Source organism: Nuphar pumila, chromosome 6 (assembly GCF_984573655.1).
Source record: "Nuphar pumila chromosome 6, dmNupPumi1.hap1.1, whole genome shotgun sequence".
Lineage (NCBI taxonomy): Eukaryota > Viridiplantae > Streptophyta > Magnoliopsida > Nymphaeales > Nymphaeaceae > Nuphar > Nuphar pumila.
In genome coordinates, this window is record NC_143254.1 from 62,510,796 (window position 1) to 62,530,471 (window position 19,676).

Consider the following 19,676-nt stretch of genomic DNA (forward strand, 5'->3'; position numbering starts at 1 on the left):
TATCTCTGACGATTTCACCGAACAACTCCACGCTTCGGTGCAACCGATTGATAAAATGATCGAAGTGTATAACCCGTTGGGTTCACGCACCAAATGTATCCAGTGTGTGAAAAATTTGGATATTGAGATAGCAGGGCAACACTTGCCTACCGACGCCATCCTGATCGATATGATACAGTACGATGTCATTCTGTGAATGAATTGGTTGGCTCAGAATAATGCCAAGATTCTGTGCCGCGAGGGCAGAGTGATTCTATCTCGACCCGGATTGCCTAAAATGGAATACCGGTTATCCAAGCCTGTTCCACAGAAAAGGCTCATATCAGCACTTAAGGTACAAAAATACCTTAGGAAGGGTTGTGTGGCCTTCCTGTTGAGTCTCTCGGTGGAAAAATCCAACGACCAACCCCTTGAGAGTTTGGAAGTGGTACGGGAGTTTCCCAATGTATTTCCTGAGGAATTGCCAGGACTTCCGCCACTTCGTGAGGTTGAATTTGGAATTCAATCCTTACCTGGAACAGCGCCGATATCCAAAGCCCCGTATCGAATGGCGCCAGCTGAACTCAGTGAGTTGAAGTGTCAGTTGGAAGAACTGATGGAACAAGGGTTCATCCGACCGTGTGTCACCGTGGGGAGCCCCGGTACTATTTGTAAAGAAGAAGGATGGATCCCTTCGGTTATGCATCGATTATCGGATGCTTAACCAGGCAACTGTTAAAAATAAGTACCCGTTGCCTCGGATTGAGGACTTATTCGATCAGCTCAGAACAGCGAGGGTGTTCACCAAGATCGACCTCAGGTCTGGGTACCATCAGCTCAGAGTAAAGAAAGAGGATATACCCAAGACAGCCTTCAGAACGAGATACGGCCATTATGAGTTCGTAGTAATGCCCTTCGGACTCACTAATGCGCCTGCTGCCTTTATGGATCTAATGAACCGGATATTCAGACCATATTTGGATAGCTTTGTCATCGTCTTTATTGATGACATTCTCGTATATTCTGAGAACAAGGAACAACACGTGGAGCACTTGAAAATCGTCTTGAAAATCCTTCAAGATAACCAACTCTATGCTAAGTTTTCAAAATGTGAATTCTGGCTAGATAAAGTGATGTTCCTTGGTCATGTGATCTCGAAAGATGGAATCGCAGTAGATCCTGCGAAGGTGGAAGCTGTGATGGACTGGAAGCAGCCAGAAAATATCACTGAGGTTCGTAGCTTCCTTGGACTTGCCGGATATTATCGGAAGTTCATACAAGACTTCTCCCGAATCGCCGTACCGATGACGAAATTACTTAAAAAGGGAGTCAAGTTTGAATGGACTGACCAATGTAAGGAGTGCTTTGAGGTTCTCAAACAGAGGCTTACCACTGCCCCTGTCCTTACCTTACCTTCTGGTCAGGGAGGCTTCGTGGCTTATACCGATGCCTCGGGAACAGGTCTGGGTTGTGTGTTGATGCAGCATGGCAAAGTAATCGCCTATGCGTCACGACAGTTGAAAGTCCATGAGAAAAATTATCCAACCCACGATCTTGAGCTTGCCGCGGTAGTGTTCGCACTTAAAATTTGGCGACACTACCTTTATGGAGAGAAATTTGAGGTCATGTCGGACCATAAAAGCCTAAAATACCTCTTTTCTCAAAAAAAACTCAATATGCGGCAACGGCGATGGCTGGAATTCCTCAAAGACTATGAATTCACGCTTTCCTATCACCCTGGAAAGGCGAATGTTGTAGCAGATGCCCTTAGTCGCAAGACTGTTGGCACTCTGGCCAGCCTAACCGGACAATGGAAGTTGATGGAGGATTTCGTCAACTGGAGGCCATTTTTGGCTGATTCTGGCCGAATCCAAATGTCATGTTTGACGATCCACATTGAGTTCCTCGATCGCATCGTAGCCGAACAGTTCAAGGATCCCCAGTACTTGGAATTGAAAGCTCGTGTTGAAAAAGATGACACTTTCTTCCATTTGAAAGAAGATGGAGGAATATGGATGGAAGAAAGGATTTGGGTTCCAAATAACCCTGAGCTAAGACAGGAAGTACTCCAGGAGGCTCATAATAGCAAGTACACCATTCACCCTGGAGGTACGAAGATTTCTCGAGATTTGCAGAGGAAGTACTAGTGGAAGGGTATGAAGCGTGATGTGGCTACGTTTGTCTCGAAGTGTTTGATCTGCCAGCAAGTTAAGATCGAACATCAGCGACCTGGTGGAAAGATGCAGCGGATCGAGATTCCAGAATGGAAATGGGAAGGCATTACGATGGATTTCATCGTTGGATTGCCTCGATCCAAGAGACAATACGATTCGATATGGGTGATCGTGGACAGACTCACCAAGTCTGCTCACTTCCTGCCAATCAACACTCGATACTCAACTGAACGATTGGCAGAGATCTACATTCGGGAAATCGTTAGACTCCATGGAGTGCCGATTTCGATCATATCCGATCGTGACCCGAAGTTCACCTCTCACTTTTGGGAGCAGCTTCAGAGAGCCCTGGGGACGAAACTCAAGTTCAGTACAGCATTCTATCCCCAAACAGATGGGCAATCAGAACGAACCATACAGACTCTTGAAGATATGCTAAGAGCCTGTATGCTGGAATGGAAAGGTGATTGGGATTCCCACCTAGCGTTGGCTGAATTTGCTTATAATAATAGCCACCACGCTAGCATTGGGATGGCACCGTATGAAGCCTTGTATGGACGACCCTGTAGATCACCAATCCATTGGGGTGAAGTGGGTGAGCGAACCTTGGACTCGCCCATTGTGTTGCAGCATTATACTGAGCAGGTCCACATGATCAGAAAGAAGCTACTGACTGCTCAGAGTCGACAGAAGAGCTACGCCGATCAGCGGCGTAGGGAACTCACTTTTGCGGTTGGAGATAAGGTTTTTATCAAGGTCTCTCCAACCAAGAGTGTGTTTCGTTTTGGAAAGAAGGGGAAGCTCAGCCCCAGATTCATTGGTCCCTTCGAAGTTTTGAGCCGACTCGGAGAGACTGCCTACCGAGTAGCATTGCCACCACAATACGCGCAAATACATGATGTATTTCACGTATCAATGCTTCGTAAGTACGTTCATGATCCTTCTCACGTCATTCAACATGAAGACATTGACATCCGAGAAGATATGACGGTAGAAGAAAGGCCAGTGAAGATCATGGACCGACGGGAGCAAGTGCTAAGAACGAAGGTCATTACACTTGTTAAAGTGAGGTGGCAGCATCATGGAATCGATGATTGCACTTGGGAGCCTGAATCGGATATGCGGGATAAATATCCTGAACTCTTCACCTTGTACTCTTAGCTGAATTTCGCGGACGAAATTCCTTTAAGGGGGTAATGATGTAAGACCCGCAATTTTTCAGAAAATATCTGAATAAAATTCATGAGGCATTTACCGGTAAAAATAGCATTTCTTCTCAGAATGCGAAACGAATCAATTCCTGCGAGCCAGTTATACTTAGGATATTCGTCGAATCACGAATATATCCTCAAACACTCTGGAAGCCATAACTTCCTACCTGAATGAAATCAAAGGATTCCTGCGAGCCAACTTTCTTAGTTACGTCAATACGAAGGGAATGGCGTACTCAGAATTTTTCGGAAAAAAATCGTCGGAAACCCGAAATTCTTGCGGGACCCACGGAAATATTGGTGGGACCCACAGAAATATTCCTCAGAAAATATCTGGTGGGACCCACAAAAATATCCCATGGAATATCCAAGTGGGCCCCACACCAAGGAACCTCTTGGAATTAAAAAGAAGCCAAGGGGGTAGAAGGGGGATGAAAAAACCCAAGAGGAGGTGGGCTTGGGCTATAAATAGCCCTCCCCACTCTCTCTCTTCTCATAAAAATCGACCCCCTCTCTCTCTTGCCTTCTCTCTCTCTCCTAAACCTCCCCTACCTAGCCTAGCCCACCTGAGCCCACCTGACCTGGTCTGAGCCTGCCTGACTTAGCCTGAGCCTGCCTGACCTGGTCCTAACCCACCTGACCTGGGTCTGAACCCACTTGACCTGGTCCAAACCCAGTTGACTTGACTTGAACCTAGTTGGGTTTAAAGTCAAAGTCAAAGTCCTTTTTGGTCCAGATTCCGGTTTGGATTTCTGAACCCAGACTTAGCCTACTTGAGCTGAGTTCGAACCTGCTGAACCCAGTTGACTTGGATCAAACCCTGTTTGATTCAAACCACTTAGGTTGAGTAGCTTGACCTACTCTACCTCTTTCTCAACTAAGTCAGCTTCATCTGACTTAGTCTGACCTCTCGAAGGAAGGCTCGAAGCCCAAGAAGCAACCCGGAGCCGTTTCTTCCACGATTTGAAGTAAGTTCGCTTCGTTGATCCATCTCTCTCAAGTATTTGATTATTGTATATAGAATATACTTTCTGAAGTAGTATCTTGCTTTAGTTCTTGGTTGAGCCCTCTAGGACGCTTCGGTGTTCACGCGCTCGCCTCGTAACTATCGTCGGATATATATGTTCGAATGCGCAGTATATGCGTTCTTCAAAAATAGTATCTCACCCTAGTTCTTGGTTGAGCCCTCTAGGACAGTTCGGTGTTCACTCGCTCGCCTCGTAACTATCGTTGGATACAGATCTAGGTGTATATCTGCTGATTCTGCCGACGCGTCTTATATCGCACAGGCTATGTAATTTACCTTTGCCGTCGCGTCGTATGATGCCAAGGCTCCCTGTTTTCTGCACTTCCGATTACTGCACTTCCGATTATGTATTTACTTACGCCGTCGCGTCGAACGATGCCAAGGCTTCTGCTTTGTTATATATGTAGAATATTTCGTTCAGTTACACACCCTGAACAATAGTATATGCATTTCTTTACGCCGCCGCTGTATAAAGCACAGGCTTCTGCTTATACTACATATATAGCGCATAAATGAGCGTTCAAATGGAGATCAACTCCAAATCGCCCATGCGATTCCTTGACCGCTCCTCGTTCAAGATTCTGCTTGACGAATGAAGCCCCTATTGGAAAGGCTTCGCTTTTTGGCAAAATGCTCTTTACGTAAAGACTAAGTTAATTACGTATGGCCTGGCTATGGCCAAGGGTTCCTGCAACCTTGATGGATGCAAAGTACGCACAACGGTGCGCATCCATTTCCCCGAATTAAGCGTGGCGATTTTCTACCAAAGAGGGGAGATGCCGCTGAAATGGATAAAAGAAACGCACGCTTTCTCCGTAAAAGAGAGGAAGTGCTGCTGAAATTTCTGAAGAAGCTAAGAATAGCTCAGAAAGAACGTAGCAGGATACTCTGACATATAGCAGAGTGCTACCCAGTTCATGGTTTGCCCTCTACAACGTAGAAGGGTTCATCGCACCACTGCCGGTAGAGCAGGGGAGGTGCTGACGAAATGGTCGGCAGAAGAGCTGCCGGAACCAATGGAACGGCATAATGATGTCCGTTGATGGAACGATGCCAGATCGGCTCGTATCCTTGTGCCTGCAAGGGCACCTTGCTCGTAAGGGCCGCTGAGCCGGAGTAGAGGTTGCGCCTTGGCTAGGTTTGGACTCGTTGCGTAAAAATACGCCGAGTAGCCGATCTATTTAGATCGAGTCATATGCATGCTCATTGAGAACGGTTACACAACCAGACTCGTAAGGGCCGAAGAGCCAGAGTGTGTTGTTTCCACCCAAAGAGGTGTGATGCTCGTGGTGGCCAAAATGCCAAAGAGCGGTGTTCTGCATGCATATGAATAAGACTTAAGGTCGCACATACCCCGCGGTTGAAGATCGTGTTAGGGGTACCCCCTCAGTAATGACTGTGTTGGGGAAGACTGAATGGGGTCGGGTACATACTCCCGTAGTGCTGAAAGCACGGGCTGCCTAAATGGCATGCAGATTCTGTCCAAATAATTGTAAGACTGGCAGACCCCTTCAGGAATTATGCTCACTGTGGAATGACAGTGATGGTACAGCCTTGAGTGACATGTATTTTACTTTGGACCTGATAGAGTCCACGATGGCCTCAGTCACTCATGGGTTTTGGGGTCGTGGTTATCCTTAAGATCTAAGGATTGAACCCAACTACTGCAAGTAGAGGATGCATCCGAATATGGGCCTAGTAGGATTCTCCCAGTTGAAACACACTGCCCTACTATGGATAGGGTCAACAGGCCTCTGGGGTATCTAAAATACATAGAATAATCAACCCCCAGAACGTCGCGTTGATGCCCGGATAATAGCTCTACCTGCGTACCAAAGGCGGGAGCGGTTAATTATCGAAACAATGCATTAGCTTAGGTTCAGCGATGCTTTGAATGTATGAGTGGATGACGTGTTGAGTCAGTCCTGCATAACCTTTGTGAAGGTGTCATGTTCGGTATACTACTGGACCGACTGGGCAAAGACCCGTGTTGTATCCGCACGACTAAGCGAAGCTCGAAGAGTTGTCCTTAGATGCATGGGATACGGATGTGCCAAGTATGAAGACTTGAGCTAGACATCACTTTGAGACCCGGAAGAGGTCATGGCTAAGTCGTGGAGACTTAAGCGGCTATTCAAATCACAGCCCTGAAAAGGCTTGCTCTAAGTCATGAAGACTTGAGCGGATGTTCAACTCATAACCCTGAGGAGGCTTCTGCGATATACGCTAAGTCTTGGAGGCTTGAGCGTCGTTATTGCGCATTGCGACCCTGAGTGATCAATATTGTATTTGAGTTGAATGGATGTATGACTGCATGCTTACCAGACCATCAGTGGTTCTGACCCCGTTTCATGGGGATTTCAGGTGTTGTACCTGCGTGGCGATATGCGGAGCAAGGCGGCATCGAGTTCCAGGGTTTCTCTAGACAGAGTTGTATTGCTTCCTTTTTATTGAACCTACACTGCTTTTCTAAGCAGTGGTGTTGTAATAAACAAGTGGTTTTCGATAAATGGAACACTTTGGTGGTCAATGAGTTGTTTGGCCACATACCTGCAACGTGCTCGGAGTTTTCTAAAACTGACGACTCATTATCGTCTGATTCCGCTGCTAAAAGCTTTTCTAAATTCCGCTGCAAAGAAAAAAAAAAGAAATTCATGAAAATTTTAACTATTAGCTTTGTTTTGGAAATCCGGGGCGTTACATCAGGACTCTAACCCGGAGTTCCAGTTCGCTTGAGACCCTATTTTCAAAGATCTTGAATTTCAAATACTGATTTTAACCCCTTTTCAAAGCCATTTTCAGTGTTTATTTCAAAAATGTTCAAAATTCGATGTGGGTCCACTCAGTTGGCACCATATCCAGAGGAATTCTAACTCAGTTAGGACCTTATGCCATTTCAAAAATCCTAATTTTAAGTTTACTTTTGAAAATTTTTTGAAAACTCCTTCAATTTCAAGTTTTAAAATCGCTTTTTGAAAAACTCAAGTAGGGCCCACCCGGGGTGGCGCCATATTCGAGTAAGTCAGGGCTAGACTAGGGTTAGTTGATGTCTTGGTTAGTGTTAGAGGTTTAGAAGAGTCAAAACCATTTTGAAAAACTCATTTTTGAAAGTTAGTTTTTAAAACTAGTGTTTTTAAAGGTTTTTAAAAGTGTTTTAAAAACCCAATGTGAGAGAATGCCAAGTGGCACCACATTTGGGGGATTCTTAGGTTTAGCTAGGGGTTAATTAGGAACTATTTAGGATAATTTAGACTAGGGGTAGTTAGGTAACTCCACCCCAAAATCGCCCCCCCCCCCCCCTTTAGAGTCCAAAATTTTCAAAATTGTCAATTTTTAAACCTAATTTTTTTATTATAAATAGAGGCATAAGGGGGGTCGATTTTCCCATCTCTCTCTTATTGGATTCTTGGAGCTTCTCTCTCCTCTCCAGCCCTTCCTCCATTGCTGCAACTCCAAGGTATGAACTTCTTCACTTTTCTTATTTTATTTAATGCTTTTTAATGCTTTAAACCTAGATTTAGGCTTGGACACCCCTCCTTATGGAAGATCAACCATGGTTTCACCTCAAGAACCATCAAGAACCATCAAGAACCAGCAAGAACAATCCAAGAAGGTGATTTAACCCTGTTTTGGATAATTTACAGAGATTTTAATCCATTAGAATTGATTTTAACATGATTCTTTGCATTATTAACCAATAAAATATATGATTTACCCTTTTTAATGGGTTAAATCTATGTTTTAAAGGTGATATCAAATTCCAGCCATTGATTCCCTATTTTTAATTTATTTTCATGGTTTATTCATGTTTGTTTTACGTTCTATAGCATAGAAATAAGTTTTTTTTACTGTTTATGGTTTATTTTATTTATTTACATTAGTTAATGCATGGTTTTTCAAGTTTCTTAAATTTCTGTGTGTTCTAGGTTTAGAACAGTAAAGATGATGTTATTTTGGATTGAAGCACTCATTGTTTATTTCTTATTTTTTTATATGTGATGCATGCATGAGTTATTGAGTTACTGTAGAAAAATCAGAGGTTTTGGATCTCGGGAACCCTGTTAAAAAAATCAGACATCAAATCGGGTTTTTAAAGCTTTAAAATCATGGTTAAAATCAAGAAGGTAACTTGCTGTTATGATATTGCTCTCATCTTATATCCGATTTTAGATCTGTAAAGTGCTATGGATTCACATTGAGTAGATATGTCTGCTGTGAAATTTTAGGATTTTTTTATCACTGTTTATTATTTTTCCCTTTTTAGAGAATCTATTTTTAAATTTACAACTCGTTAGGGTTTACCAAAACCCTAATCAGATTTGTGTTAGTCATAAATCCCAAACCACAGATCCGATTTTAGATCTGTAAAAAGTGAGTATTGTTATTTTTCTGTCTACTGTTCACCACTAAAATTTCAGATATTTTTGTGTAGAATTGCTATTTATGTCTGTATTTTCAATCTGGAATAGCTGTTTTAATCCCTGTTAAGAGTGATATATTTTAGCTCAGATTGCCGGATGGATTTCTCCCTAACCGGAGATGATTTTTCCGATATGTAAATTGGGAAATCTCTGTTTTTCTTTCTAGTTAGTCTCTGTAAAATTTCATAAATTTTCATGGAGATTTGACCCCTGGTTCAGGTCTTGGACTGAGACTGGTTGGTGAATTAGGTCAAAAATAGCATATTTTTAGGGTTTAATGCAATTTTCGGATTAATTTAATGTCAAAAAATTATTTTTATAATTCCAATTATATATTAGTGTTATAACAAGTGCAGGTACCAATTTTTATGGATTTTGGAATCCATTTGATGGCTGAATTGAGCAAATTGCAAAACCGGGTTCCTGAAAGATCCAAAAACACTGCTAAAATCACAGTTTTTGTGATATTGTTGGATTTTCGTGCATAGGCATATATTTTTAGGGTTTAATCATGTTCATAATCATATTAGGATGCTTTAGGTTTAATTTTGTGCTCATTTGATTTCATTTAGTGCATAAAACCTAAATTTTTACCAAAATCTCTTTCTAAAAACCCTGATTTCAAGGCCATAGTCTTTCTATCAGGGGCAATTTGGTCATTTGATCTAAATTTCGAAATCCCTAACCCTACTTTCATATTTTTAATCATGTCATAGTATATTTGGTTTGAGTTTATTCCATTCAAATTTCAAAACTTGCATTTTATCAAAATATCTTTCTAAAAACCCTAATTTTAAGGCCATAGTCTTGTTATTAGGGGTATTTTGGTCATTTTGACCCCAATTTCGAAATTTCATATTTTATCTTTCTTATTTATCCAATCTTATTTCATATCTTATCAATTTTGATTTAAGGGAATCATGGAAAAGGCTTATATCTAGCAAAATTCAGTAATTTCTAGATATTACTGGATAAACCTAGAAAAGCCAACATATATTCATTAACCAAGTTTTCTAGTTTTGCAGGTACATTGAAGACTTTATTTTTCATGTATTTAAATTTCAATAGTGATGTAATTTGTAATTAAACTTTGGAATAAGAATTTATATTCCCTGCTTAGCTTAGGTTGCATTGCATATAGTTTATTTTTAATTTTAATGTGTGATGGATGATGATTCATGCATATTTTTACAAATTCACCATGGTCTACACGAATGGCACATGCACTAGCTTCTATGAAGTTTATAAACTTGGTGGAATTTGTATTTATGGCCATAGTCAGAATACGAATGATACTCAGATTTATGATCTTCACATTAGCCACATTCAGCCTACACTCTTAGGCTAACTTCAAAATGCACTGCATTTCTCAAAAATACAAAAAGTATTTCTCAATTTCTTAAATCCGTATTCATTCATTTCATGCATTTGCCAATTCCAATCTCAATTCAAAGAAGTTCATTTTCTCAAAATCTCCTAAGTCTTATAGCAAAATCGATTTTCCCAAAGACATTGAATTTCAAAGGATATTTCAAGTATTTCCCAAGTTCCAAATTCAAATTTTCTAAGTTAGAATTTCAATTTCCAAGTTTGAATTCCGAGAAACCAAGTCTCTCAGAATCGATTTTCACCAAATGTCAAGGATTCCTCAAAATCGATTTTTATTTCTTTCAGAAGTATATTTGAAATCCCAATTCACGATTTTCCAAGATTTACATTTTATATCATTCAAAGCAAACATCATGTTTTCAAATGTGCATTTTTCTGAATATTCATAGCACATGTCTGATTCTATGTGCATTTAAAAATTAGAATATGATTTAGATAAGTTGAATAGAGTAGAGCATAAGATTGATCCTTGGTTCAATTACCCCTGTTAAAGGTGGCAGGAACGGTTGAACCTCGTACCGACAGGCGAGTCCCATTCTACGGAATTTTCCCGCATTTTAAAACGGAGACGAGTTATTTTCAAAAATCTTTTTCAAAGGTCAGTTTGATTTGCAAAAGTAAAAATTTTGCGATGATAACAGAAATCTAAGAAACTTGAGAAAATATGCATTAACTAATGAAAAACAATAAAATAAACCATAAAACAGTAAAATAAAAATTATTTCTATGCTGGAAAACGTGTAATAAACATGAATAAGCAAAGAAAAAAATAAAATACAGGGAATCCATGGCTGGAATTTGCTTTCACCTTTGAAATCATGGATTTAACCCATTTAACGGGAAAATCTTACGTTTCGTCGGTTAGGAACATGAAAAACGCACCTCTCATCGATTCTAATGGATTAGAATCCTTGAAATCACCCTCAAACTGAGTTAGATCATCTTCTTGGGTCGATTTTGGGGTTCTTGGATGAAATCCATGGTTAAATCCATGAACACAAGAGTTTCCATGGTGAAATCTATTGAAAAATCATAAAAACTAATAAAATAATAATAAAATAATATTAAATAAACTCACCTTGGGGCTGCAGCTGAAATGGAGGAAGGTGGAGTTGCTGGAGAGGAGAGAGAGGCCACGAAAATTTGAGAGAAAAAGAGCCCCCTTTTGACCCCCTTTAGGTCCCCTATTTATAGATTTTCAAAAAGTCTCTTAATTAGGGTTAATTAAGAGGTTTTTCTTTTTTTTCAGGACTCTTTCTAAATAATCCACTAAGGGCAACGATTTTTTGTGGTTTTCTAACCCTAAATGAACTCTAATTAAACTCTAATTAATACCTAATTAAACCCTAAAAAGTCCAAATGTGACACCACCTAGTATGGACCCACATTTGGTTTTTAAAACCTGAATTTAAAACCTTTAAAAACCAATGGTTTAAAACTTAAATAAAATAGATTTTTAAAATTGATTTTGACTCCTCTAAACCCCTAACCTAACTAGGACAATGACTAACCCTAGTCTAACCTTGACTTATTCAAATGTGGCGCCACCCCGAGTGGGCTCCACTTGAATTTTCAAAAAATGATTTTAAAACTTGAAAATGAGAGGTTTTTGAAAAGAAATTCAAAAGTAAACTTTGAGATTGAAAGTTTTGAAATGGTACAGAGTCTTGACTGAGTCAGAACTCCTCTAGATACGGCGCCAATGGGGTGGGCCCCACATCGAAGTTTTGAAAAACTTGAAATAAATACTAAAAATGGCTTTAAAAAAGGGTTAAAATCAACAGTTGAAATTCAAAGTTTTAAAAATAGAGTTCTAAGCAAACTGGAACTCTGGGCTAGAGTCCTGGATTTATAGGACTCTGAGATTTTGGGTTTTAAAAGCCAAATGAAGGAGTTTTTGAAAAGATTTTATCAAAAAATGATGAAATAAGTTAGAAAATACTGTCAGGGTTAGACTCCTAACTCAATCAGGACTCTGAAATAGAGTCCTGAATTAACTGGACTCTACAAAATGACCTATTTTTGAAAACAAATGGAAATAAATGAAAATAGAATAAAAACAGACTTCAAAACAGACTCCTGACTGGACTAGGACTCCAGGACAGAGTCCTGATCGGACTAAAACTCTAGATTTTTTTTTTTTTTGTATTTTCTGAAAAATAAATGAAAGAACTTGTCAAAACAGTGAAAATAATAACGAATATTGAAATAAAAGAGAGTTCTGATTCAACTGAGACTCTATGGACAGAGTCCTGATTGAACTAGGACTTTCAGATTTTTGGATTTTCTGAGAAAACAAATAAGAGAATTTTGAAAAACAGTTAGAAACAGGATAAAATTAAAGTTTTGATTCAGAGTCCTGATCTGTATAGGACTCTAAGAAAGAGTCCTGATTCGATCAGAACTCTAAGAATTTTGGTTTTCTGATGAGCAAATGATGAAATTTGGGCAAAGCTTTTGAAAACCAGTGAAAATGAAGCGAGAGCATCAATTTTGGATAGAGTCCTACTTCGATTAGGACTCTGGGGTAGAGTCCTGATTTGATCAGGACTCTGAGATAAAATCTCAGAATTTTGAAATTCTTTGATAAAAGTGTAATAGTTTTGGTAGATTGAAAGATTTCTGAAAGATTCTCTCAAAATTGAAATCATGATCAGAGTCCTGATCCAACTAGGACTCTCTGAACAGAGTCTTGTTTTGACTAAACTCTGAGTTTCTAACTCTTTTTGAAAGATTTTGAAAGATTTGATTGAAAATGGATAAAAATAGTTGTAAAAGATTAGAGTCCCAATCCAATTGAAACTCTGAAGAAGAGTCCTGATCCGACTGGACTCTTGAAGAAGGGTCCTGATCCAACCAGGACTCTGAGATTTTGGCCAAAACAGAAGATTTTAAAAGGTTTTCTTCAAAGACAAGTAAAAAGGTAGTGAAAAGTAGAGTTTTGATCCGACTAAGACTCTGGAAAAAGAGTCCTGATCCAACTAGGACTCTAAAATTTTTGAGATTTTTTGATAAGTAAAGGAATTCAGAAGCGACACCACCTAAATGGGTCTCATCTGAGAATTGAAATCAATTGAAATTGAGTTTGAAATGAATCCAGATTGTTTTCTGAGAAAATATTTTGAAATATAAAGTCCTGGGGTTGGAAAATGACAGAATGATGATTAAAAACCCAGGGTTTAAAATCGATTTTGAAAGAAAAAGTTTTAAAAACCTGAACCTGGATTGAATATTTTAAAAACAGGAGTGCTGGATCTCGAAAATGAGATGGGATGACATGCGATGCTATGCAATGCAATGAAATGGTATGCCGAATGCATGCAATGATATGCAATGACACATGAAATGTAAGTACTGGATGAGGGTGAAAATTTGGGGTGTTTACAGTAACGACGGTAACCCAGTGGCAGGGACCCCACTTCTTCAAGTTAGGTGGGCGCCTCGACTGCACCTCCTTTCGGGATCATCCTCTTTTTCCTCAATTCTCAAAAACAAAGAAAGGATTTGACCTTCTAATGAAGCACGGTTATCAGCCCTTCAGGGGCCTGGGTAGAAATGAAGACGGCGTTCTAGAGCCAATCATCCCCGCTCAGCATGTCAACAGTACCGGCCTAGGCTTCTCGGGTCAGTTATCCGGCAAGCACACTATCTTCGTCAAGGGAGCCCAGTGATAAAGACAATGCCAGTGTTTTCTGTTTTCTTGCGTTATGTCAGGGCAAGATCCGCCACAGTTTCTTTCTTTTCTTCAAACAATCACTTGTAAATGTCAAAGTTTACTTAATCAATGAAAAGTTTGTTTTCTCTGTTCATCTTGGTGCACACGAATTCCTTACTTATATACTTGTCTATGTTGTCAATCTTTGTTTCTGTACAAAAGGTTGTTTTCGAATGTTTTACCCTTTTTCTCAAAAACCTTCTTTGCGCTTACAGGATTGCAAGAATCATGGCTCCTAAATCGCTCAAAAGGCTCGTTATCAATACCAATCTTTCTCAAAACAAATCCAAACTAGCCAGAATCTGCAAGGCAAAGGCAGGGGCAGAAGTCAGCAGAATGACATAGCAGATCGAAGAGTTGGCAGATTTCGACTCAGCGATTCAAGATTTGCCAGAATTCGCCAGTATTCAGAAACAGGACGAACCATCACCATTGGTTCAAGATCCGACGGAAGATGTCAACATCGGTTCGGAAGATGATCCAAAAATCCTCAAAATTGGTTCCAGCTTGAATTCAGATGAGAAGGAAAGGCTCATCTATTTTCTCAAACAGCATCAGGAAGTCTTTGCTTGGACTTACGAGGATATGCTAGGCTTAGACTCCAAGTTAGTCGAGCATCGCCTTGTATTAAAGCCAGATTGCAAGCCAATCAAGCAGAAACTCAGAAAAATGGATCCTCGGGTGGCACCGCAAGTCAAAGAAGGACTTGAAGAGTTGTTAAAAGCAGGATTCATTCGGACCATTGAATATCCAGACTGATTGGCAAATATTGTGGTAGTTCCCAAAAAGAATGGCAAAGTTCGGATTTGTATTGACTTCAGAGATCTGAACAAAGCCACCCCCAAAGATGACTATCCACTCCCCAACATCGATCTTCTGATCGATAGCACGGCAGACCATGCCATGTTCTCCTTTATGGACGGATATTCAGGCTATAATCAAATCAAATTGGCCGCTCGTGACCAATCCAAAACTTCCTTTACCATGCCTTGGGGTACCTTTTGCTATACAGTCATGCCGTTTGGGCTCAAGAATGCTGGGGCAACCTATCATAGAGCAATGGCAGTTATCTTTCATGACCAGATGCACAAGAACATGGATGCCTATGTGGATGACATCCTGGTCAAATCAACAGAAGGAGAAGATCATCTTGATGCTCTCGGCCAAGTCTTCGAAAGACTTATCCTCTACAAACTGAGACTGAATCCACAAAAATGCGTCTTCGGGGTAGAGTCAGGCAAGCTGCTTAGCTACATGATCAGCAGGCATAGAAGTAGATCCTGCCAAGGCAAAGGCGATCATTGATATGCCGCCTCCCACTAATCTTAAAGAGCTGCGAAGCCTTCAAGGTCGCATTCAGTCAATTCGACGCTTCATCTCCAATTTGTCCATGAGATGCGAGCCCTTCAATCACTTGCTGAGAAAAGAAGTAAAGTTTGAGTGGGGACCAGAATGTTAGCTCTCATTTGAGCGCATCAAGCAGTATCTTCTCAATCCACCAGTTATGAAGCCACCAGAACTTGGAAAGCCGCTTCTCTTATATATTTCCGTCAACCATAATGCTTGTGGCGGGTTTCTTGCACAGTACGAGGAAGGCAGCCAGATAGAGCATGCCATCTACTAAGTCAGCAAGACTTTCATCGATTATGAGAAGAGATATTCTCAGATGGAAAAGACATGTCTAGCCTTAGTGTGGATGTGTCAGAAGCTGAGACATTATCTAATGGCCTCAGAGATCAAAATTCTGTCGAGACTTAACCCTCTCAAGTACATCCTTGAGCAACCTTTCCTCACTGGACGGATTGCAAAATGGCAAGTCCTTCTGATGTAGTACGACTTGGAATACATTTCTCAGAAGTCAGTCAAGGGTCAGTCCATCGCAGATCAGTTGGCAGATTTCCCGTTGACAGAAGAAATCAAAGCCGAAGATGATTTTCCTGACGATCGTATCTGCAGTATCCAGGAATTCCCAATTTGGACTCTATTCTTTGATGGAGCCCGAAACATGTCTGGTATAGGAATTGGGATCTTGCTAATCACTCCTGAAAAGGAGATGCTCCCTTATTCCCTCAAACTCGACTTCCAATGTACTCATAATATGGCCGAGTATGAAGCTCTAATACAAGGCCTCAAGATTTTGTAAGACTTTGGTGTCAAGAGAGTGCACGCCTTCGGTGACTCATTACTTGTTGTCAGTCAAGTTAATGCTGAATGGCAAGTCAAGGAGTCAAAGTTAATCCCTTATCAAAAGATCGCTTTAGCTCTCATAGGCAATTTTGAAGAATTTCAGCTCAACCATGTCAAGAGAGAGTACAATCACATAGCCGATGGCCTAGCCTGCTTAGGCTCTATTTTGTCTTTTAAAGACAGTGAATCGTGTCGTTCCTTCGAGATCGGCAGACTTGATCAACCTGCCTACATTCCAGTTGAACAAGTGAGTCAAGTCACTCAGAAAGAGAAGCCTTGGTACCAAGACATCAAGAGCTTTATTGAAACTGGTAAATTTCCATCGGAAATGCCAAGAAAGGAGCAACGCGCGATTCAGCGCACGTCAGCCCGTTATTTTATCTTTGCCAATGTTCTCTACTGTCGTGGGTTCAGTTCTGAGTACGCCAGATGCTTAGATAAAGATGAAGCCATGGAAATTGTCCAAGAAGCACACGAAGGAATTTGTGGTGGTCACGTCGGCTACCAAACACTCGTCAAGCAGATCATCCGGGCAGGATATTATTGGAAAACCATGCAGCAGGATTGCCATCAATTCGTAAGGAAGTGCGTCAAATGTCAAATGCACGCACCTTCCATTCATGCGCCAGCCGCATACGTGCAATCCGTGGTCTCTCCTTGGCCCTTTTCAATGTGGGCCTTTGATGTAGTCGGTCCGATCACTCCTTCGGCTTCTAATGGCCACCGATATTTCATCGCAGCTACAGAATACTTCACCAAATAGGTCGAAGTTGTCACTCTGCGAACAGTAGAAGGCCGACACGTGGTTTCGTTTATCCATAAAAATCTTCTTTGCCGCTTCGGCGTCCCACATGATATTGTGTCAGACAATGGCAGCCATTTCAAGAATGAGAAGATGAAGACTTTTTGCTCGAAGTTCAGGATTCATCATCACTTCTCAGCTCCCTACTATCCTCAAGGAAATGGCCAGGTAGAAGCCACCAATAAAATTTTGATCCGCATTCTGGAAAGAACGGTGGAAACAGGCCGCGATTGGCACGAGAAGATGCACGATGCACTTTGGGCATATCGAACCACTATTCGGACCCCAACCAATGTTACTCCTTCAGAGCTCGTTTACGGGACCGAGGTAGTACTACCTCTCCATGTTCATAAGCCCGCACTCAAGTTTGCGTCGCTCGTCGAACTTCCGTTCGATCAGTATCAGCAGCAGAGGTTGGTACAACTTGATCTATTAGATGAGAAAAGGCTCAAGGCAGCAGAACACGCTCAGGCCTATCGTCAGAGGATAGCTCGGCACTATGCCAAATCAGTTATTGAGAGAAGATTCTGAGTCAATGATCTTGTGCTCAGATCGACAGCTCATCTCAAGCATCGGCCGAAGGGCAAGTGGTCACCCAATTGGGAAGGCCCTTATGTAGTTAAAGAAGCGCTGCCTCGCAATTCCTATCGTCTGATCAACGCAGACGGAGTGGAACTACCAGATCCTATTAACGCTTTACATTTAAAAAGGTTTTACACTTGAATTGTTTATCATAGCCTTTTGTACTCTTCAAAAGTTTCCTTCAATAAAGCAATAATCTTCTGTTAAGTTCTCACATTCTTCTCCCTGATACTGGGGCATTTTATTTTGATCTATACTTATCTTCCTTCATCATAATGCAGGCAGGATCAGACGAATCCTTTTCTAAAAATCTTACCAACTCTTTTATCATTATTAAATTGCGTTCATTTTATTTTAGTTTTATCTAATCAAATTTTAATTTATTGTCAATCTTTATTAATTTGTCAAGTTTCATTAAGTTTTATCAAATTTAATTAAATATCATTTCTTTATCTTTAAAAAATACCCCCCTTCAGGTTAAGGGATAAACCTGATGCCTCTTTCCCATGAGGTATTCTTTTCATATTTTTCCCCTCAGGTTAAGAGAAAAACCTGACCCTCATTTGTCCGAGGTGTTCCCATTCAGGATAAGGGATAATTCTGATACCCCTCATAGGAGCATCGCTGCTACCCGTGAAAATTCTTTTTCAAAACAAATTTTCAGTAAATCTATTTAAAGTCTTCTTCATTTTTATAAATTTTATTCTTCTTCAAGTTAACGGATAGATCTGAATTATTTCCCATAAATTCTTCAATTCACCTCCAATTTTGTTCTATGTTCCCTTAGGATGGGGGAAGATCCTGAAGCCATCATAAATAAATTCAGATCTTAGACCACCTTGGGTCAAGGATCCCGAATGAATCTCTCATCTTCATCGTCAAAATCTATTCACGCTTTTGTCAATCCTTCAAGTTTCGACTTCCGGGTTGGAATTGTTTCCTTCCCACCTGAGTTCCGACTAAGGATTTCATTTTTCCATTTTTGTTTTTCTCTTTCTTGAAAAAAACCAGGTTCCGACTCGGATTTTCCTTTTTGTATATTCTTATTTTTTTGAAGTCTCAAGTTCCGACTTGAACTTCCTTTTGAATCCAATGCTCGTGTTGGACAAATCGTTGTTTTAAGAATTCGAGTTTTTAAACTCAATTCTCATTTATTTTCTTATACTTAAAAACCGGGTTCCGACTCGGATTTTCCTTTTTGTATATTCTTAATTTTTTTTGAAGTCTCAAGTTCCGACTTGAACTTCCTTTTGAATCCAATACTCGTGTTGGACAAATCGTTGTTTTAAGAATTTGAGTTTTCAGACTCAATTTTCATGTCATTTCCTTATACTTAAAAAACTGGGTTCCGACTCGGATTTTCCGTTTGTATATTCTTATTTCTGAAGTCTCAAGTTCTGACTTGAACTTTCTTTTGAATCCAATGCTCGTGTTGGACAAATCATTGCTTTGAGAATTCGAGCTTTCAAACTCAATTCTCATTTCATTTTCTTATATTTAAAAACCGGGTTCCGACTCGGATTTCCCCTTTTTTTTGTATATTCTTATTTTTGAAGTCTCAAGTTCCGACTTGAACTTCCTTCTGAATCCAATGCTCGTGTTGGATAAATTGTTGTGTTGAGAATTCGAGTTTTTCAAACTCAATTCTCACTCACTTCTTATGTTTGAAAAACTGAGCCCCGACTTGGATTTTCGCTTTTGTACATCCTCATTTTCTCAAAATTCCGGCTTGAATCTCCCTGTCAATCTAATGCTCGCATTTGGATCGGAGTTCTCCTTGAATTTCCCCTTCAGGATAAGGGATAATCTTGAAAACACCGGCAATCATTCTCGCTTAATTCTCAAGTATCTTTGAATGTCGGTTTCATTTTTCAATTCTCCTTTTTGAAAAACCTAGTGCTCGTGCTGGTGTGCATTTTGAAAACCCGGTGCTCATACTGGTGTGCATTTTCAAAAACCCAGCGCTCGTACTGAGGCATATTTGAAATCCAGTGCTCGTACTGATACATCTAGCACTCGTGCTAGTGTCTGGATGGCTGATCAGTTAGCCCTCCCGGTTCAGTCTTTGTACTAACCAATCATCATTACTCAAGTCTTAAATTCTCAATTTCGACCTTCAGGTCATCATTTTATCAAAAATCAATCATTTTCTCTTGCGAAGGACCCTCTTCAGGGAGAGTTCGAGGGAG

At 40.4% G+C, this 19,676-nt stretch overlaps 1 protein-coding gene across 1 annotated transcript in view; it reads left to right on the forward strand.

Moving 5' to 3' along the window:
- Positions 1 to 1,457: 1,457 nt before the first annotated feature.
- Positions 1,458 to 19,676, forward strand: part of LOC149834898 (transposon Tf1-107 polyprotein) — a 37,905-nt gene continuing 19,686 nt past the window's right edge. The window contains 1 exon segment of the mRNA XM_090009482.1: positions 1,458 to 2,598. Coding sequence (XP_089865608.1) covers positions 1,458 to 2,598 — 1,141 coding nt within the window.